General features: G+C 39.8%; 1 protein-coding gene across 7 annotated transcripts in view; it reads left to right on the top strand.

Annotated features, from left to right (window-relative positions):
- The window catches only part of tcf7 (transcription factor 7), a 36,393-nt gene that overhangs the window by 12,525 nt on the left and 4,150 nt on the right, over positions 1–19,718 (top strand). For 2 of the 7 annotated variants that reach the window (XM_079486268.1, XM_079486267.1), the window contains exons 4-11: positions 7,699–7,813; positions 9,688–9,766; positions 10,468–10,554; positions 11,804–11,920; positions 12,857–13,019; positions 13,182–13,289; positions 17,577–17,636; positions 18,148–18,196. In XM_079486268.1, coding sequence (XP_079342394.1) covers positions 7,699–7,813; positions 9,688–9,766; positions 10,468–10,554; positions 11,804–11,920; positions 12,857–13,019; positions 13,182–13,289; positions 17,577–17,636; positions 18,148–18,196 — 778 coding nt within the window. The remainder of the gene's footprint in view (positions 1–7,698; positions 7,814–9,687; positions 9,767–10,467; positions 10,555–11,803; positions 11,921–12,856; positions 13,020–13,181; positions 13,290–17,576; positions 17,637–18,147; positions 18,197–19,718) is intronic. The other 5 variants (XM_079486269.1, XM_079486270.1, XM_079486273.1 and 2 more) reach the window with 3 other exon arrangements.

Raw genomic sequence — 19,718 nt, forward strand, 5'->3', positions numbered from 1 at the left:
CCAAATACAAACGTTATGAGGTTGGATTTTGTTCAAATTCAACAGACACTAACTGGAATGAACACTCAATACATCAAGAAATGCTGATTCGACATAAAACTCTGAAGTAGTCTCTTGAAGGGACAGTTTCACCATTTACTCTCCCTCTCGTCATTTCATTTCAACCGAGTTTCTTTCTTCCGCAGAACACAAAGGAAGATATTTACTGTAGAAGAAGGTTCTTAACTGGATCTCATTCACTTGCATTGGTTTTGTGTCCGTACAATAGAAGTGAATGGGTGCCTGGGCTTTCTTCAAAGTATCTTCTTTTGTGTTCTGTAGTAAAGAAAGTCATCCAGGTTTGAGTGACAAGAGGGAGAATACATGATGACAGATCACTTCAATATTTTTCACGGCTGTGAACGTATAGAAGTGTTGAGATTATATAGATAACGGTAGAGAAATACATACAGACAGACTTTATTTAGTCGATTGGTGGCAGGTTTTTTTCTGGCCTCCAGTACAGGTATCTCACTGTGACCTTCACCCTAAACGTTATAGCACATCCTCTCTGAATGAATGAAGCGTTACTGACCTGAGATCATCATCGAGCTCAGACGGACCGCACAGGCTGCAGTAACCATGGGAACGTCGGGGCTGTTTTGTGGGCCCGACCCAGCGGGTGTCGTGCAGTGAAAGCGCTGCAGCTTCTCTCTGTTCCACTTCATCCAGTGCACTAAAGTGAATTAATCAGAGAGAATAAATTATAGCACATGAAAGAGATTCATTCCCCCACACAGCTGAAGTCTTGGAACATGTTTTTAAATGTTTGCTCCTTTCCCTGTTTGACATGGTAAGACGTCTATCATGAGCTGATATCAGTGGCTGTTTATCTCAGAAGCACTCACAGAGATGAGAAATATCATGTGAACATGAATAATATGAACTCCTTCCTGGTGAGACATTCTTCCTAACTCAGTCCGGTCAACCACATCTTTCACAACCTTTAAAAAACTACTTCAAACCATCTCTTCTGTGTATAGTTGACAGACAAATGAACAAACACTCAGCTGTGTGTGTGTGTGTGTGTGTGTGTGTGTGTGTGTGTGTGTGTGAGAGGGGTGTAATGATATTTCTTAGTACAATATTTCTTGACGCAAAACTGTTTCGATGAGCATCGTAGACAGATGGGTATATTTTACGATATGTTTAATTCTATTTGTTTAGCGGTCAAGACGCTACCTACTCTGCGCCAGTGCGTCACGTGTGCTTAACTCACATATGCGATAGAGAGAGAAGTCTCTGTGAGAAGGAAGGACAAAACATGTAATCTGTGTCTGATTCCTTCACAATCGTCGGTAAAACACAGCAAACTTGAAGCGCGACTGGTGCCGAACGTTTTTTTATGCCAATATCAATTTATTAATGTGAGCTGTTGCATAACGTGAAATGCAACATAAAGTAACCTTAGAGAAGTGATGAAGTGAGTCGTACTGTACATTAAAAGATTCAATGACATAGATATAACCGAGTTAGATAAAAGATAGAACCCAGTGTGAGCTTCAGAGCGTTTCATTGGTTGAATGTACTGAATGAATAAGCCCTTCAATGAGCTCCATGCATGCGTGTACTTATACTTATGCAACTTTAAGAGAATAAAGTATTTAAGTGAAACTGTTTTGGGCAAGCTCTCTGCCTGTGCCTTTCAGCCTTGCATGGATGCGTAACAGGATTGAATTAACACGATCGGACAGATCCAGTCTGAGAGGGTGGAGATGGGGATGGAGGTGGGTTTTGAGTGCGGCACGATTAAGCAGCTGATACGGAGCAACTTAAACAGGACGCAGTCTAGTGCGTGTGATGTGCGGCTATCGGTTAATGTTGATTAGCTGCACCTGATGTGATCGGCTGATGCAAGCTTGACTCACGTGACCTGCCAGAACTGACGCTACGCTTGCTTCTTCAACATCATTCTTCAATGATAATAATAATACAGTCAGCTGAACTGTTGTTTTGGTATATTTTGGACAGGAAGGTCTTTATGGATACAGTTTAACGGTGCTCTTGGCATGTTCTCAGGGTGTTAATGTCACACTTCACCGTCCACCTTCTGACTCCAGCCTTTGATGTTGTGGCCATTAGTAAAGAGCGCTTCAATGGCACACACAGAGTTTCCCAGGGGCATCACTCATTGACTTACAGTGTGTGTTGTCTTTCATCTGTGTCGAGTGTGTGATGCTGTTATTATCATCCTCATCAGCTGGGAGGGCGAGGTGTGTACGCTGCGTCTCCTCCGGACATCTTCTGTCTGCTACAGAATCAAATCTTTTGAGCAATTGGATATTTCTCGCTGTTATCTTTACATGGTGAGAAAGACAGAAATTCACAATGACATCATTTTGAGATATTAATTACATAAATGAAAGCTGCAACAAATCCAAGCCGCAAATGAAATCTACATAATAGATTTATAAAAAGTGTTTAATAAAGACAAACCCCTCACTGTCTCCTCCGGACAGACCGTAGTACACTTGATTTTTAACCAAATAAAAACATGATGTCTCAAAAGCACCTTGAGAAAAACCCTTAGACTAATTCAATTCAATTAGTTTGCGTAAATTCGGCCAAATCTGTGTTTTTTTTCTGCATTTCCAAGTAATAAAGAGTCTAGTGTGGGCTTTTTTTGTTCTGCTCGGGCGAGGGGTGTTTCCCTCGGGTACTGAGCGTCTCATAAACACCGCTTTCACTTTGACTGGCTCTTCACTTCAGCGGCGCCGTCCAGCGTCGTCTTCACATGTTTTCCTCTTGATTTTCATGTGCAGTGACACAAATGTCCATCAAATGTTGTGTCTGGTTTTAAAGTGCTTGTGATGTTTATGGTGACTCCCAGAAGTCTGTTTATATCATCTTGACATCAAGACAAGACAAGTTTCAATAATCATAATAACACTGTTCTCTTCGAAGTTAAATGTATTTACTCATTCAAATCACAGGCCAAACGTTCATTGTGCTGTGACGCGTCCCATTGATGTTTTCAGGATTGTGTAGATCTGTGTGAATTATTTGTCTTTATATCTTCTTGTGACTCATTTCTGTCGAACGTTTTAAAAACATCAGTAAATCTGAACCGAAGTGATGTACAACAAAATAATTAAAGAAAGATAAGAAGGTTTTGTTTGTCTTTCTGATTATTTGTTTATTTACTTTGTTGGTCCTCTGGTGTTTGCTTATTATTTCTCAAGCCAAGTTTTATCAAAGTATTTTGACGAGTCGGTGATATCGTTCTCTTTTCATAACTTCATCAGATCAGATGACAAAGAATGTTTAGAAATCATTATTGTTTTGCTAAAGCATGTCAAGTGTCGTGAGCAATAAACTATTGACTATTGAGCAGGGCACAACCTGACACTTTTGTTTAGGCTTAATCTTTAATTCATTAGATTTCAACACGTTAAAGCTAACGCTCCCATGCAATAATATCATTTTGATGAATGGAATTAATATTGTTTTCATCTCATCATCGTTGTACACTTGAAGGCATAGTTGTAACCTTGGATGAAAGAGTGTCACTTTGTTTTAAATGTTGTTACGGTTTTAGGCAACAAAACAGAGAATCAACTAATATATAGTGTTGGACTCCATGAAAGCAGCCAAAACCTTGACAGAAGAAAAGGAGCCAAAGCACAACTCGCTCCAGCATGTGTAACTGCTGTGTGTAATACAGGACTGTGTTAGAATAACAAGCCTACAGTAAACGTTCAGACAAAAATGACAAATCCGTCATCACTCATTTACTCTCATGTCGTATCAAACCTCTATAACTTTCTGCCTCAGAACACAAAAGAAGATCTTTTAAAGAATGTTGGTAACCGAACAACATTGAACCTCAATGATTTCCATTGTATGAACACAAAACCACTGAGACATTTCTCAAAATGTCTTCTTTTGTGTTTCACTGCTGTCCTTTTGAAACCTGGTATCTCCATATTTTGTGATTATTATGTTAGCTATGTTAAAAACGGTCATTTTACAGAATTTCACTGTTTTACATATTTTGTTCATATTACAGAAAAAGATTTTCAAGAAAAACATGTCATTTTACGTGAGAAAACTGTTTTTTATTGAACAGTATTTTACTGGTGCCCAAGCTGCCACACTGTAAAACAAGTTATGGAAACATACAGGTCATTTTCTGCCCGTACTTCTTTACCAACATCTCCGTTACTGCTAAAATACAATGCAAGGGAGTTGAAAGTTTCAAGTACAGGTAAAACAACTGTAAAACTTCATATTAATACCTTAGTATGGTTCCATATTTTTACGGATTTCTGTACAGTGTGGAGAATTTCCGCTGATTTACAGGAGTTTTTGACAGTGTATGATTATAAGACGTGACTAAAGTGTTCTTTTACAGTATTTTACTGGCGCCGCAGCTGCCGGAAGATTTCTGTTACAGTGTAACCAATACAAACATTTCAAGAAGTGCCTGTCAACTTTGACAAAACGGTATTTAATCAAATAGAAAACGTACAGTGTTTCATCCATTCCCTGAGAAACAGCTAATCTGGACCGCCGAGGTTTGGTACAGGATTGTAAACGTGACATTATCCCATGATTCTGTAATGGAGGCTGCAGTGGTTTTGTGTTTGTATGACGGATGAAATGCACTGAAAGCACATGCGTGTCGGTGAGGTGGGCTCTGTTTAAACATGCCTCTGTTGTTATGTCTGCATTTCCTTTGAAGTTCCTCAAACCTCCAGCTAAGTGGCAGTCATTTTCCCGTCTTACACATGCAGGATTATTTCCAGATTGTGGCGTAGTGCCACGGTGAGACGCGGTGTCATGCAGAACGTTTGGGATTCATGTGTTTTCTAGCAGACTCGTTCGCTGCTTCAGGAGTCTAAATGAAATTGACCTCGATTCTAATAAACCCACGCAAGGCAACAGGAATAGACACACTGCCTTTTAAGACCACTGTGGAAATTTTGCTTATCTCACTTTCACTCAGACAGGAAACAGACTTTTTTCTCAGTTACAGTAAAGTTACGTCTGAAGCACGAACTTACCTGAAATGTAGAAAAACACATCATGTGTCCACAGTTGCCTCGACACAAACACTTTCATCCTTTCACTTATCTGCTTGTCCTGAAGTCATACTCTCTTTCTTTTTCTCACGTTTTCCAACATCTGTACGTCGCCACATTAACATAATCCATTAGTAACCTGAACTCAACGAAAGAAAGACGCTGTGGTCTTGCGCAGAGTTTGCTTTTGAATTGAATGTATGAATCATTCAGATGTTTAATTGCATATAAATTTGATTGAATTGATTTAAATGTGTTTATTTAAAATAACCGCATGTAAATATCCAAGTGTATTTTCTGCCGAATCTTATTAATACTCCATTTCAGAGTTTTAGCATGATCGTCTTCATTCTTACAGTCAGTGGCTGTAGAGAACACATGAGGCATATGTTTGTTTTTTTGCTCGGGAGATTTGTGACGGATTCTTATTGTTCCAAGTGAAGAAGTCTCATAGTCTCGGTATATGATCTTCTACTTGTAAGTCACTTTGCAGCGTAATGTAATGTCGGGTTCCTTTTCCTTAGAACAGGGTTTGAGAGTACTGTATGTCCACCGGTGAAAAATGTGTCAAATCACTCGGGGTTCAGAGACGAATACGTTCATTAAAGCGTCCGTCTGTTGTTAACTGAATAAATGTACTGTGTGATATTTCTACATGAAGTTTAAAGCTCGGGGTTATAGGAGCTTTAGCTAATAAAAAGCACTAATAAACAGATGTGCTGGAAGTATTATCACCAGAGACAAAGAGCTCATTGAATTCAATGTGATGACATCAAACGTGTCATTGAGACGCACGGCACACATCACATCAGTGTTCAGACGGAGATTAAAGACGTACCACTCAAAGCCCCTCTCTTCCAAAAGCACCTTTAATTTCCTCTTCAATAAAGCACTTACATGTTTAAAAGCTGTGAATACATTAGACACTAAAGTGTTTGTGTCCTCCACCAACTCATTCCTGTTCAAACAAACACTGGATTAAAGGAACAAGCACATGCAAATACATCTGTCTCCAATACAAATAGGGCTGGGCAATATCGATTCTCAAAAGCCGTGAATCCATGTCTTTTCTTTCATATTTCCGCAAGTACTGAACATTGGTTAATGTGAATGTTATCGCTTCTACTTTCCACTAGATGTCATTTTCTTTTTACAACAGGTGGATGTCACAACAGGGAGCGTATCGTTCATTCATTGCTTCATTAACATGGCGGATGCGAGCGAGTGTGTCGTCGATTTAAACATCATCTTCACATAAAAGGCAGCGGTTCATATGATGGCAGCCTCTCTTTACAGCTGTGCTTTGTTATACTGTATCTTAAATGTACAAGAACCTGATCGTGATTCTGTTCTGATTCAATATACCCGAGTGTAGTATACAGGTTTTTATGGTTCTACGTTTCTTTTTTTAATTCACCATTGAAATCTGATGTTTTTTAGAAATATCGATAGGATTTGTATTAAATCTATAATCATTGACTCGGATCGGAACATTAGAAACGATTCCCAGCCGTAATCATATCAAACTGTCTTTCACTTGCTGCTTAGAAAGTCATGTGTTGCAAAAAAAGGTTATTTTCAATTTGCACAATTCTTAAAAATAGTTGATGTCTCATGGTTGTATTTGTTGTACTGAATTGAACTTAAGAACTGATAAATAGATCTGATGAGGATGATTTTCAGGGTTGAGATCCAGATCCAGTGTTTGTTGTGATATTGAGGTGTGTTCATTATGAAAGACAATCACGCGTTCTCTTAAAGGTGCAGTTTGTAAAAACTTTGCAGTAACATATCCAAAAACCACTAGGCCATGTTATATATTCTGTTCAGATGAGAACTTACAATATCTCAAATCTTTCCAACTTCTTGTAAATCGTGAGAAAATCTCCATTGAAAACAAAGACACGGGGCTGTGCAGTCGCCTGTCAATGGCGTCATATCCGCGTTCCCCTTGGTTACCGCCTTTACTGAGGTAGAAACCGCCTGACAACAGTTTCGTGGAAAAAATGCGTAAGAAGAGTTTAGCGTCTAGCAAACCACTAGGTTGTTTCGAGCAGTAACTTATTAACATACCACAATTATACTCAAAATGTTTAAACCTATTAACTTAACATCGTCCGCTAACATGATTTCTCGTTCCCGTCTGATTGATGGCCGTCAGCGGTGGAGTTGAAGACTACAGGTCCCATCTTTCCGCGCTCCTTTACAACGACGCCATCGTTGTTGTTTTGATGGTGCGCCCTCTAGCCGTCATTTTTTTTTTCAATCCGTAGCTTTAACTGTGTCAGATTCTCCAGTAAACTCTCTCACACACTGTTCAGATGAAAAGAAGCCCGTATGAAAGAACAACAGTCAGAAGTTGGGCCAAGAAATGCGTCTGCTTCCAACCGCGCAACCGCCATGACATCTCATGTCAAACAACACGCTGTTAGCATTAGAAAAGTGGATTTCACACGAGTTATTGAAAGTCATTTGTAAACAGAAACATGAAAGCAAACAAGCTGTTGTGCTGCTGGCCTTCATCATCAAAGGCATATTGATCCAGCCATTGATTCTTTCAGCCAATGGATTCAACATCTGATGTGCTTTCAGACATTTGAACTGACGCGTGTGTGTGTGTGTGTGTGTGTTTCAGTCCAACAAGGTGTCGGTGGTTCAGCAGGGAATGCATCCTCTGACTCCTCTTCTGCCCTACGATCACTTCAGTCCCAGCCCGACTCACATCCCCACTGACATCAGCCAGAAAACAGGTACAGCTTTCTTCTTTGCTTTTACAGGTACTGTATTTCATTGATACACTTCAGGCTCTGTCATGTGATCCGTCGGGCTGCTTCTGAACACATAAGAAGCGTTCAGTCAGAGAAGCCAACTTTCCACAGATTTGATTTGGTTGTGTACTCACATGTGTCCTGTGTGTGGGTATTGACCTGACTCTTGTGATGATCTTAACACGGATGAGAGGGGACTTTAGAAAATGTACATCAAGGTAAAGTACACGCTGCTAACAACAACAATGAAAGTTTGAACCTGTGACACTGTACAGGTTTGTGTTTTACTGTACTTTGTTTGATATCATGATGGAGTTTGTGGTCCAGTCATCTCAGCATCACATCAGTTTCACTTTCATAGGCTTCACAGAGGCGAGTAAGCAGTGTAACGCTGCTCTTTAACATCATATCCAGAGTTTATTGGCAGATCATGTTTTGATTGTGTTCTCTTGAGATAAGTTTAATCAAAACACCTCAACTGCAGTTGGATTCATGTTACCTGGAATGCACAATAAAACATGATTTTCACATTGTTTTAAATAAATCTCACAAAACCTCATCAAGGCTAAAAATGCTCCAGAGGACCAGAACAGGTAATATTTCACACAAAAAACGTCAAAAATTGTGTGACAATTTCCCCCCTCCGTTTCTCACTACTGCAATACAAACAAAATATTGTCCAGTCATTATATATCAGGGAAGTGTTTTTCCATATTTGAATTCTGTGCTCGTATCGTCATGAAAATAATGTCACGTAGCAGATTTGGTGGAGTAGAATGAGCTGTGCACTGTTGGGAATGAAGCTGATGTTCACAGGTCGAGCAGCTTTACTCCATCACATACCAACAGAGGATTTATTGAAGGCCCTGAGCAAATGCAAATGATAGTCATTGAGTGGCATTCTTCAGCACACAAACACACACACACACGGCTTCAGGCGCCGCTCGCTGTTGACAAATGACTTCCTCTGGAAAAACACCGAGAGAAGTCTTTCATGTTAAAGTGTCACACCTCATGATTCTAGCAACTATTTCCACACTTGATTCTGTGCTATAACACCAGCCTGCAGACATCTTTAAGATCTCATGTCTCTTCTCAAATGGACAATCGTGGTGACAAACCTTCCATGTTGTCAGGAGCCAGGACATCATCATTTCTGTCAGAATGTACGTGTAATAAAGACTGAAGGAGCTGTTATTCCACAGGTTAGATGAAGAACGTCACGTCCATTGAAATTCATTATATGGAAACCTGAGAACACCAAACCTTTCTGATATCACGATGCTTGAAATCTGTGATCAAATTGTTTGAATCTTTGATCGTTTTCTCTGATCGTTGTTCAGGTACGTCAAGCCTTAAGCTATTCCTTCTAATAGTACTAAAATGATTCACTTTATCCGTGGAATCAGACCTTGTTTTTTACACAGAAGTACATTTTGACAGAAATGTGGTTTTCCCAGTCGCTGCTTAGAACTGATATTCCAACATCAGAAGAATCCATTCGCCACAAGTCAAGTTTATATAAACGTAAACATTACTCTTTCTATACAACACGTCTGATCATCATGTTTACCATCTGAGACGAGAGGACTTACGGTCAGATGAAAGAGCAATAAAACATCACGTCAAGAGTAATTCATCTCATAGGACTGTGATGCTGAAGATAAACGTTTGAAGGTTTTGACCGTCAGACGGTACTGAAGTCACTGGATTGACGTGATCAGTTATCGTGCACTGCAGTATAAAATCATCCGGAGAGCGCGGGAACAGCGTCTCAAGGCTTCACAGATGAGCTGGATAATGGCAGGTTCTCATTGGGTTAATAACGTCATCATGTGACTCTCTTTGTCCTGCAGGTGTTCAGAGACATCAATCACAGGAGATCTCCGGCTTTTACCCGCTGCCTCAGGGTCAGATGACTCCACCCATGAACTGGTAAGAGCTTCAGTTCAACAGCACAACACTCTCATTACAAACACCTCACTCACACCGACTGGAGGAATACTGATCTGTAGCGCTCATGGACTGAAGCTTTCATTCTTTCCATAGCTCTCTCGTCAGGTCTTTGTGTTATCGCTTGTGTGTGTTCACAGAAGTGTACATGAGGACAAACGCACGGGAGCAGACTTTTGTATGACGTTAGTAGGAAAGAACCATTACAATCATTATGGAGAATATTTAAGCACAAGCTGTGATTGCATTTCAGAGAGAGTGTGTGATGCTCATGGAGAGATCAGTTCTTCCTTCTCACTAACGTTTAGAAACCGGCAGAGAATGATGTCATCAGGTCAGGGCCCTAAATTGGATTTTATAAAACGCTGCGTTCTGGTCCTTGATTCTGATTGGCCGAGCCGAGTTGGAATATCCTGATTTATAAGTGCTGACCTAAATATCACTTTATTTACTTTTTTCGTTGAAACCCTGCTACGCATGTGGAATAAGTGTTTTATAAAAGCAATAAGCCGTAATGCCTGATGTGGCGCTAAGCACTCGTCAAAGAATGTTTTTATAAATATGAACATTGGTGTCATTCATTGAGAAAGCCTTTAGTTCCTGACGTCTGTAGGGTGACCGAAGGTTTGATCACGTGTTTAACCGTCTTCCCCTCCTCGTTCATTCTCACGCCGGACCCGCAGGTCCAATCAGCCCGTCTATCCTCTTCCCTCCTGCGGTTTCCGGCAGTCTTTCTCCTCCAGTCTCCAGACCGGCTCATCTTACCCCAGGTAGAGTATCAGAGCGTCACGGCTGACCGCATCGCCTTACACGTGCGTGCGTGCGTGTGTGTGTGTGTGTGTGTGCGGACGTTCTGCCCAGCGCTTCTGCCATGTGTCTGTCACAGCTGATGTCACTTCCTGTTCCTGTCAGAACCGCTACTGTTCTTTCTGCTTTTACAGCGAAACAATCTGAAACGGTGTCTTGTGAAGGGATGGTGCTATATTTGAATGCTGATGAAGGCTGATGTTAGTGATCATATTCTCATGTGTTTATATGGCTTTTAAAAGCACAAACATCACCATCAGAGTTCTTTAAATGTCTTCCCAAGTTCATATTTTCAGCTTATGCAATGACACTGAAACGTTCTCTGGCACGTGAGGACAACGAAAGTCAAAGTTTCTGATGCCATGTCATATTTAAATGTAGTACTAAAACACAATCCGTCCTTAAATAAGCTCAAAGCACCAACAGAAGACAGAAGAGACGGATTACTTGAATGCTTCTGAGCTTTGAAATCCCGTATCAGAAGAAGACATTTCTTCTAAAACTGTATTTGTGTGAAGTTGCGAGGAAATGAAGGATGAGAGCTTGGCTAAACTATTTCTTTATTATGGCGGCTTGTTTGAAACTCTTGTAAATGATTTGTGTCCCGTGTGATGATGCTGAAGCTCTGGTCATTGCTCTCGGCTCTGGATTTGGTTCTCTCAGCACATCGCTGTGGTTTTTCCCATCAGACATCAGTTCTATGATCAGTTCCTTTGTTACTCAAAACCCGAATTAAACCAACAAATGATGTTCATACGCTTACGAGGAGTAATACATCCAAGCTGTGGAAATGAAGCTCAACAGACGACGCACATCTTTGCTTCGTTCTTCTCCTGTGAAGGACACAAAACCGAATCTCCAGCTGGAGTGTCCGGCTCCCGGAGAGAACCCCTGACATACAGTAATAATCCTCATTTCTGGACAACGTGAGCGTGTTGAGCTTTAAGGATTAGTGCTGCTAAGAGCATTGTCATGAAGGGGATGGCTTGTTTGTTTGCTTTGACGTGTTTAAGATAATGTGTAAGTTTATTATGGCTCTGTGTTTGGCGTGCTTCAGCTCTGCAGCGCCACCTGGTGCTCACACCACACGAGAACACCAGAGCTTCATTCATGTACTGGGTTCACAATGCCCTCACATTTCATTTAACGTGTGTTTGTGTCTGTGTCATGTATGTACTTACTTGTAATAACTCTGTGTGTGTGTGTGTGCAGGTTTTCTCATTCGCTGATGCTTCAGTCGGGCATGCACCCCACAGGCATCCCACACCCCGCCATAGTGCCCCCTTCAGGCAAACAGGAGCACGACCATTTCAACCGGAGCATGTATCTGTGAGTTTGTCCCTTATAACACAAACATAAAAACTGGATTTCTTCAATATCAAAGTGAAAGCACAACAACGTTTATTCCTTCTGAGGCAGGGATTTCATGTTAGACGAGACATTATGATAACAGTGCATCCGTCACTTGTGGAATCAGTTCTGACATTTAATATTGTATTTTGGTATGACCTCCAACGTCCAGACCTTTCTAACACTGCGGTAAAAAGGAAAGCCTTTCTTGACTCTTTTCGCATCGTTCCATCAGGTTGCCAGTTCAGAATTCCTCAGGCTAGGAAGAAAGTTTACAGGAACACTTTTATTCCCAATGCTGTGAATAAATAACAGAAATCTGAAATCCAACAGTAGTATTGACATTTCTATGTAAATGATTATGTAAACATGGTTCTGTTCTTCTTATATTGTGTGTTTTTGATTTACACCAGTGATGGATATACCACCTTCAGTGATGGACTATAACGTTTTCTGAATCTGAAGGTTAATGTGTTAACATCATAGCTCAGAGAAGTTGCTCTTCTGCTCCTGTTCATCTCATGACTTTCTAGTTTGAGGGATTATTGAATCTGGACTTGAGGAACACCAGGAGCCAGTTGCATAAACATAGCGTCTTAACAGACTAGCAATTACTTAAGACAGATCAGTCTTACTTTTCTTATTTTTCTTCAATATCCGCCTCTTGCAGAATGATATTTGGTGACTAACTTGTAAGACTAGTCTAAGCAGTTTCTGCCTCCGGCCCCAGGATAAGCAAGAGATTGGAGTAAAAGTCATTCCATTTAAATTAATTTTTCTATAGTCTTGCAAAGCAGCCGTACAGAAAACTGAGAATGAAGTATGTTCATGTAACGATTGGATTGGTTATTGGTTGTCAAATGAATGACATATTTGATTGAGTATTGAGTAGTTATGTGATGTTTGTATGTTCAGAAAGCATCATCCGGAAGGAAAGCGCGAGAAGGAGCCCAAGAAGACGGTAATAAAGAAACCGCTGAACGCCTTCATGCTGTACATGAAAGAGATGAGAGCTAAAGTCATCGCAGAGTGCACGCTGAAGGAAAGCGCCGCTATCAACCAGATCCTCGGTCGACGGGTCAGTCCAAACCATTTTACTCTGTCGTCTGAATTTACACATAACACCATGATACTGTCAATTCAGTAACTTGAATAGTGAATAGATGTTTTTTCATAGCATTTGACGACTGGCGGAGAGCTGTCATTCACACATTGTTTTATGTTTTGTTGTGCATAACAGTGGCACGCTCTGACCCGTGAGGAACAGGCTAAATACTACGAACTGGCCCGGAAAGAGCGACAGCTCCACATGCAGCTCTATCCCAGCTGGTCAGCCCGAGACAACTACGTAAGAGCTGTGTTAAATCTACCGATGAATGTAGCTTGAGGAAAGGCCTTATCCAGATAAAGCAAACATACATTGATATGTACGCACAGAGATGAATAAAAACTTGTCGCAGAAATTTCACCTACATTCAGAATCGTCACCGACATGTCAACAGGAAACACGGTTACAACCCACACGAGAGATATTAACAGCAACACATACGTCGTGTATTTGGGAAAGCAGTGGGTGGAAGACACCTGTGACATCGCACACACTCACTCCTTAAGAACATTTACTGAATAAACTGTATTTTAGCACTTATCCACTCTTCATATATACGGGTAAAATCTAAAATTCCAAAAAGGCATGCACATCCCACAAACCAAAGGCTAAATACAAGATAAACAATCAAAATGTCTGCACATTGATATATAACTGTACTTCAACCGTCTTCAAAAGTGTGAAATGTGACAATATCCTGAATATTGTCACGATTTTTGTGGTCATCATGTTTCAACTGTCAAGTCAACTTTATTTATAAGGAAAGTAAGAACAAAAACGTGAATATATGCACTCCCATTTCACATACCACACAAACAAATATAGTTATATATGGCACAAACACACACCAACACATGCAACACATACAGACTAAAAATTCCTAAATGGAGTAGAAAATAAGTTACAAAGAATGTTACATTTAAAGTGATATTAATAAATACAAAACTATTACAATCCTAAAGCTGCCTCCGGCCCCAGCAGCGCCGCCGCTCCCACCACGCGCATCACGCACTGTGCATAGGGCACCAAGTGCCGAGGGGGCACCAAAAATTGCCTGATGAATTTTAAAAAAGTTAAGGCATATTTTAGCCATGTATATGTAAAAAAAAACGGCCGAACAATCCCATATCATCCCATCCACACAACGGCAGTGCCGGTTGATCGCGCGTGCGCCTGACGCAGTTTGACAGAGGCCAGCTAGTGAAGAGCTATGTAGTGTGTAAACCTCACTATCAATCAACAGAGACGCTTTAGCCTCCTCGTTAGAGCGCTCGTCTCCCAATCGGACCGACGTCGGTTGGAAGCCCGTGTCGAGCGGGGCGAGTAACTTTAATTTCGGTGCAGCTTGCAATCTGAATTGAGATTTTACTGTTAAACATTGTTATTTTTTGTTTTGCTATTCTGTTTACTGAAGAAAAGTTTGCACCTTTAAGGGGGGGGGGGGCATCATCATGGAATTATGCTTAGGGCACCAAAATGGCTAGCAGCGGCCCTGGGCCCCAGGATAAGCAAGAGATTGGAGTAAAAGTCATTCCATTTAAATTCATTTTTCTATAGTCTTGCAAAGCAGCCGTACAGAAAACTTAGAATGAAGTATTTTCATGTAAGACTATAACACATACAGTATTTATGTCAGCATAAATACAGTGTATATATATATATATATATATATATATATATACATATACAGTATATCTCCTAGAGGTAGCATGTACAGTGCAAAGAGCAGAGGCCCTAAGACTGAGCCCTGTGGCACGCCGTACTGGACTAGGGATTTGCGTGACACCTCATTGTTTATTGCTATAAACTGAAAGGTATGAACGATCCCTTTTAATGCTATTCCACTAACGCAGACACACATAGTCTATGTAAAAGTATGCAGTGGTCAATGGTGTCGAATGTGGCACTTTCTCTATTAGCACAAGTAATGAATTGCAGCCTTGGTCAGACGCCAAAAGCAAATAATTAGTTACTCTCATCAGAGCACCCTCTGTACTGTGATGTGCTCTAAATCCAAACTCATGGATATAATTCATGGATGTCCTTACTTTGGAGGAAAGAACATTGCTGTGAAGAAACAACCTTTTCAAGTACTTAAGAAATGAAAGGTAGATTCGATATAGGTCTGTAGTTAGCTAAGTCCCTAAGGTCAAGTTGAGTTTTTTTGACAAGGGGCCTAAAACAGCCATCTTATATGCTTTAGGGACATGTCCTAAAGACAGAGATGAGTTAATAATGCTAAGCAGAGGATCTATAATTAGAGGGAGCATCTCCTTCAATAAATTGGTAGGTATTGTCACAAACTGGCTTGGACAGAACCCAGATGCAGGCAGATGAGGGGTTAAATAAAACAAACTTTATTTAAGTGAAAAACCCACAATGGGGAAAAAATGTGCAAACAAACACTTCCCACGAGGGAGACAAAACAAGGTCTTTAGAAAAGAGAAATAATAAGTTCACAAACTGTAAACAGGAACCAGGGTAATCCAACAATGCGAGAAACAGGGGATACTACCGTGAGCGCAACACATCAGTGTTGAGAACAAACAATGCACCGACACTGAACAGAGGGAAACTGGGACTATATAAAGGGAGACTATATAATGTCCAATATCCGAAGATGCTGAAGATTTATTTTTGTAGTGATGCATTGAAATGAATGATACCGAAAACTCACAATGTACTTGGCCGAAAACCAAAAAATGACTTTAAATACTTTTTGTACAATTGTACTAATTACACAAACTTAAACCACAAGAATTCAAAAGAACATTTAAAACAATTCTAAATATATTATTCTTACTTTGTCATTGCAAAAAATCTAATATCACTTTTTTTTACAATCATCTATTTTTAGAATAGTAGTCAAGTTACAGTCAAACTCTGAAGCTCCTGCTAATACAAGAAGTTTAAATGCGGTGCACAATCATTTTAATGAAAATAAATCAGAGGGGCAGTGTCTCAGTTCATATAAATAGGCTTAAATGACCTTCAGTGATATCAGCACATGCCAGATAGTCCATGTGAGCTACATCATCAGTTACTTCACATCTATATGCGAAGAGTCTGTTGCGTTTAAAGCTAATTGGCTTTGTCAATGCACAGAGCTTGCATCATTGTCATTTTCTGTCTGCTAGTTTTGAGCTTTTATTGTTATATTTATTAGTTTTAGCCTTTGTTATGGTGCTTTACGTGATCATCGCTTGATAACAGCGAGAATGAGCGCGAGCACTGAAGGGAGAGGTATTTCCAGATAGGGTTAGGGTTAGATATTTCAGCCTATTTTTGGCAGCCTAAATTTTGGTGCATCACTAGTTGTTTGTTAATTTAGCCATTTTGTGTTTCCCAAAGTGTGTATTTAGACCTGTTTGGCATGTGATAAGAGAACATTCACATGTAGCCAAATGAGCATGTAACAATATGTAAACAGGGTCATCATTCATTCTTTTGGTAACCTACAAGGGTGTCGATTTGATATATCAAGTGAACACTACATTTTCCCTACTAATAATTTCGACCAAACAATTAATCTACACACATATATATATATATATATATAGCAGTGCTTTGGGAGCGAGCAGCTAAGCTGACTGTACCACAAGTCGAGTATAGCAATTGCAAGTTCACATTACGTTACTTTAAATATATTCACAGGCAAAGCTCTTCAAAAACAGATCATCTGTCTCTTACATATGTGCAATGTTAGCATAAAACATGACGTGTTTATGCAGTGTTAACTGTTTCTCTGAAGGCTGTGAGGGTGCAGTCAGTGGAGGAAGGAGGATTGACGGTGTGATATGATCGCCACCTCCGCTCACACAAGCACTATGCAAAATCAAATAGACAAAACAACCACATCTCTTTACTAAAAGATACTACAGTTAAGAAAACAAAGCATATTTTTTGTGCAATGACTGCCTGTCAGTTGAATTTGTGACAAAATCTGGTCTCGTACTCGTGAACCCAGTCTCGTGTCTCGTGTCGTCTCGTGGGATAAGTGTCTCCTCACACCCCTACACATAACTAGTTGAATATCATGACAATCGACTGTTTCATGGCCTTTAAAAGGTAAAAATGCTATGATCACAATTATGTTTTTGTCTAAATGTTAGTTGTTAGTTATTAATAGGTTATGTTTAGGTCAAACAAAATGTTTATCATGAACATGGTATAAATGTAAAACAAACCAAAGTAAGCCACTTCAACTTTTGCTTAATTGCTTTTGCTTATGGCATTTGTAATCATTACGGTAAGCAATCACTATGTAAGCCTTAACTGTGTTCATATGGAATGCATGAATGCGTTATTTTGTCAGGTCAGCTAACAGAAAGCAATCCTGTCATGTTGTGGAGGAGGCAGGGTCACAGATGAGGTCAAACAATGACATCGTAGCATGTTAGTTGCACAATTCAGTACTGTGACAAATGTTCGGTTGAGAATCTACAGTATAGTTTCTCAGTGTGTGTTTAAAATGAGAGCTTTGAATTGTTCAGATGCCTTGCACAACCAACTGTGTCATTTTATCAGGTGGCAGAAGCAGCCTTGCCAAACTGTAGCCAAGGTGGAGAGACAGAGGCAGGGTCAAAGGTGATTAGGCTTTTAAAACATGATTATGTTCTTTGTTGTGCATAATATTCAAGTTATAATAAGGTTGCACTGTTAAAGTGGTCTGTAAAGCACTCAGTCTTACATACAGCAGTTTTAACAATGTAGGCATAAATATGTATGTATAGAAGTCGTTTTTATCCAGACGAACATACAGTAGTTAATGCTGAGTGGCTAGTTGTATATTCTGGCGTATTTCTGAGGAAACTGATCCTGCTGTAGACAGTGTAGCGAAGAACAGTGTAGAAAACTATAGAAAGTATTGTTAAAGTATTATATTGTTTAAATAAGTCAAGTAAACGGCGCTAAACGTTAGTGACAATGCGGCTCTGCGCACCAATTTTATGTCAAAATCAAACGTACGCCCTTGGCAACCTAATTGGTTACCAAGGATGTTTGGTTTACAGTTAGATAGGAACAAACTCCCTTGTAGAGCAAAAACATGAATGCTAACGTATTAACATCAATACTAAATGTGATGTCATACTCGCAGGGTAAAAAGAAGAGGAGGAAACGTGACAAACAACATGACCCCAGCACAGGTACATGTTCTTTCATATTATAAGTCCAATATCACTCTATTATTTCTCTTCTTCATTGTGTTCTCTGTCGTTTACCAAAACCTGTTGAATTTCTTGAAGAAACAATGACAAACACATGACATTAGCAGTGTCACATCAGCTCTTAACATATCTGACACAAGCGCACGTATAAAACAACAATCATCACCTTGTACTTCCAAGACAATAACATACATGATGATGCATCACACATAAAATGACTATATTCATAAACAATAATGGTGAAATTATAATGAAAATCATTTGATTATTGATTTGAGTTGAGTGGGAGATGTCAGGTGTCTAGAAGTAAATATGGCATTGGTGTTTTTAGGCCTGTTACGTTTGTTAACGTTGATCTGGAGATTTTTAACTGAATCTCTGATAGATTGGATTTCCCATGATGCATCACTGTCTGCTTTGTTAGGTGCTCTGGCTTGATTTCTCTTCGTCTATGGTTGGCTTTAACTCTCTGACCTCATGCTCTCTCTCTCTCTCGATCTGCCTCTGCTTCTTTCTCTTTTTCTCCTTGTGCTCGCATGTCACATTTCGCTCAGACCCCGGCTCGCCAAAGAAATGTCGCGCTCGCTTTGGCCTCAACCAACAGACGGACTGGTGCGGCCCCTGCAGGTGTGTACCACTGTCCCGTCTGTCTGTCTGTGCTCTGCTCTGCATGAATCTGTCACTCTGCATGAACACGAGTGCTTCCAAATCCACTTCGCTGTGTTTCCTTTACCCATTCAGTGTAAAAACTCTGCTCATACTGTTTCACAGTCATCCAGCACAACTCATACATGTCATGTGCTGTCAATCAACCCTTCAGCTCTTCTTAACTCAAGTTAATGGGATACTTCAGCCAAAAACGAAAATTCTCTCATCATTTACGCTCCTTCAAGTTGTTCCACATCTGTGTGAATGTGTTTAATCTGATGAAAACAGAGAAAGATATTTGGAAGAATGCTTATAACCAGTCAGATTTTTGACCACATTGACTCCCATAGTAGGAAAAATGACTTACTGTACTAAATGATTTACCGCTGAACACAAAAGAAGAGATTTTGAAGAATGTGGGGCACTTTAGACTACTATTGTCATTTTTCCCACTATGGTACTCAATGATGGCAAAGAACAAGACATTTCTACAGGTTTGGAATAACTCGAGTAATTCATGGCAGAAATATCATTTTTCGTGAACAATCCCTTTAATTACCAATCTTAACTCATTGTTAAAATGTGAATAATAAAGTACACTGTATAATACACATTGTGCTATGAATGAGCATGGAGTTTGATGTGTTTTGTTGTACCACACAGTTTGTTCTCATTTGGGAAAGGGATATGTCTTCTGCTCTTAAAGGTTTATCTCCATTGTATTATTTGCATTTCTTTCACGGCACTCTGGAATCATTTTTCAATCGAAGTATATTTAATTTAGGTATATTATTATTTTAAATATTGTTATCAGGACTGGGAACCTTAAATTACAATTTATCACAACAATTTT

This window comes from Barbatula barbatula, assembly GCF_947034865.1.
Source record: "Barbatula barbatula genome assembly, chromosome: 22".
In the NCBI taxonomy this organism is placed as follows: domain Eukaryota; kingdom Metazoa; phylum Chordata; class Actinopteri; order Cypriniformes; family Nemacheilidae; genus Barbatula; species Barbatula barbatula.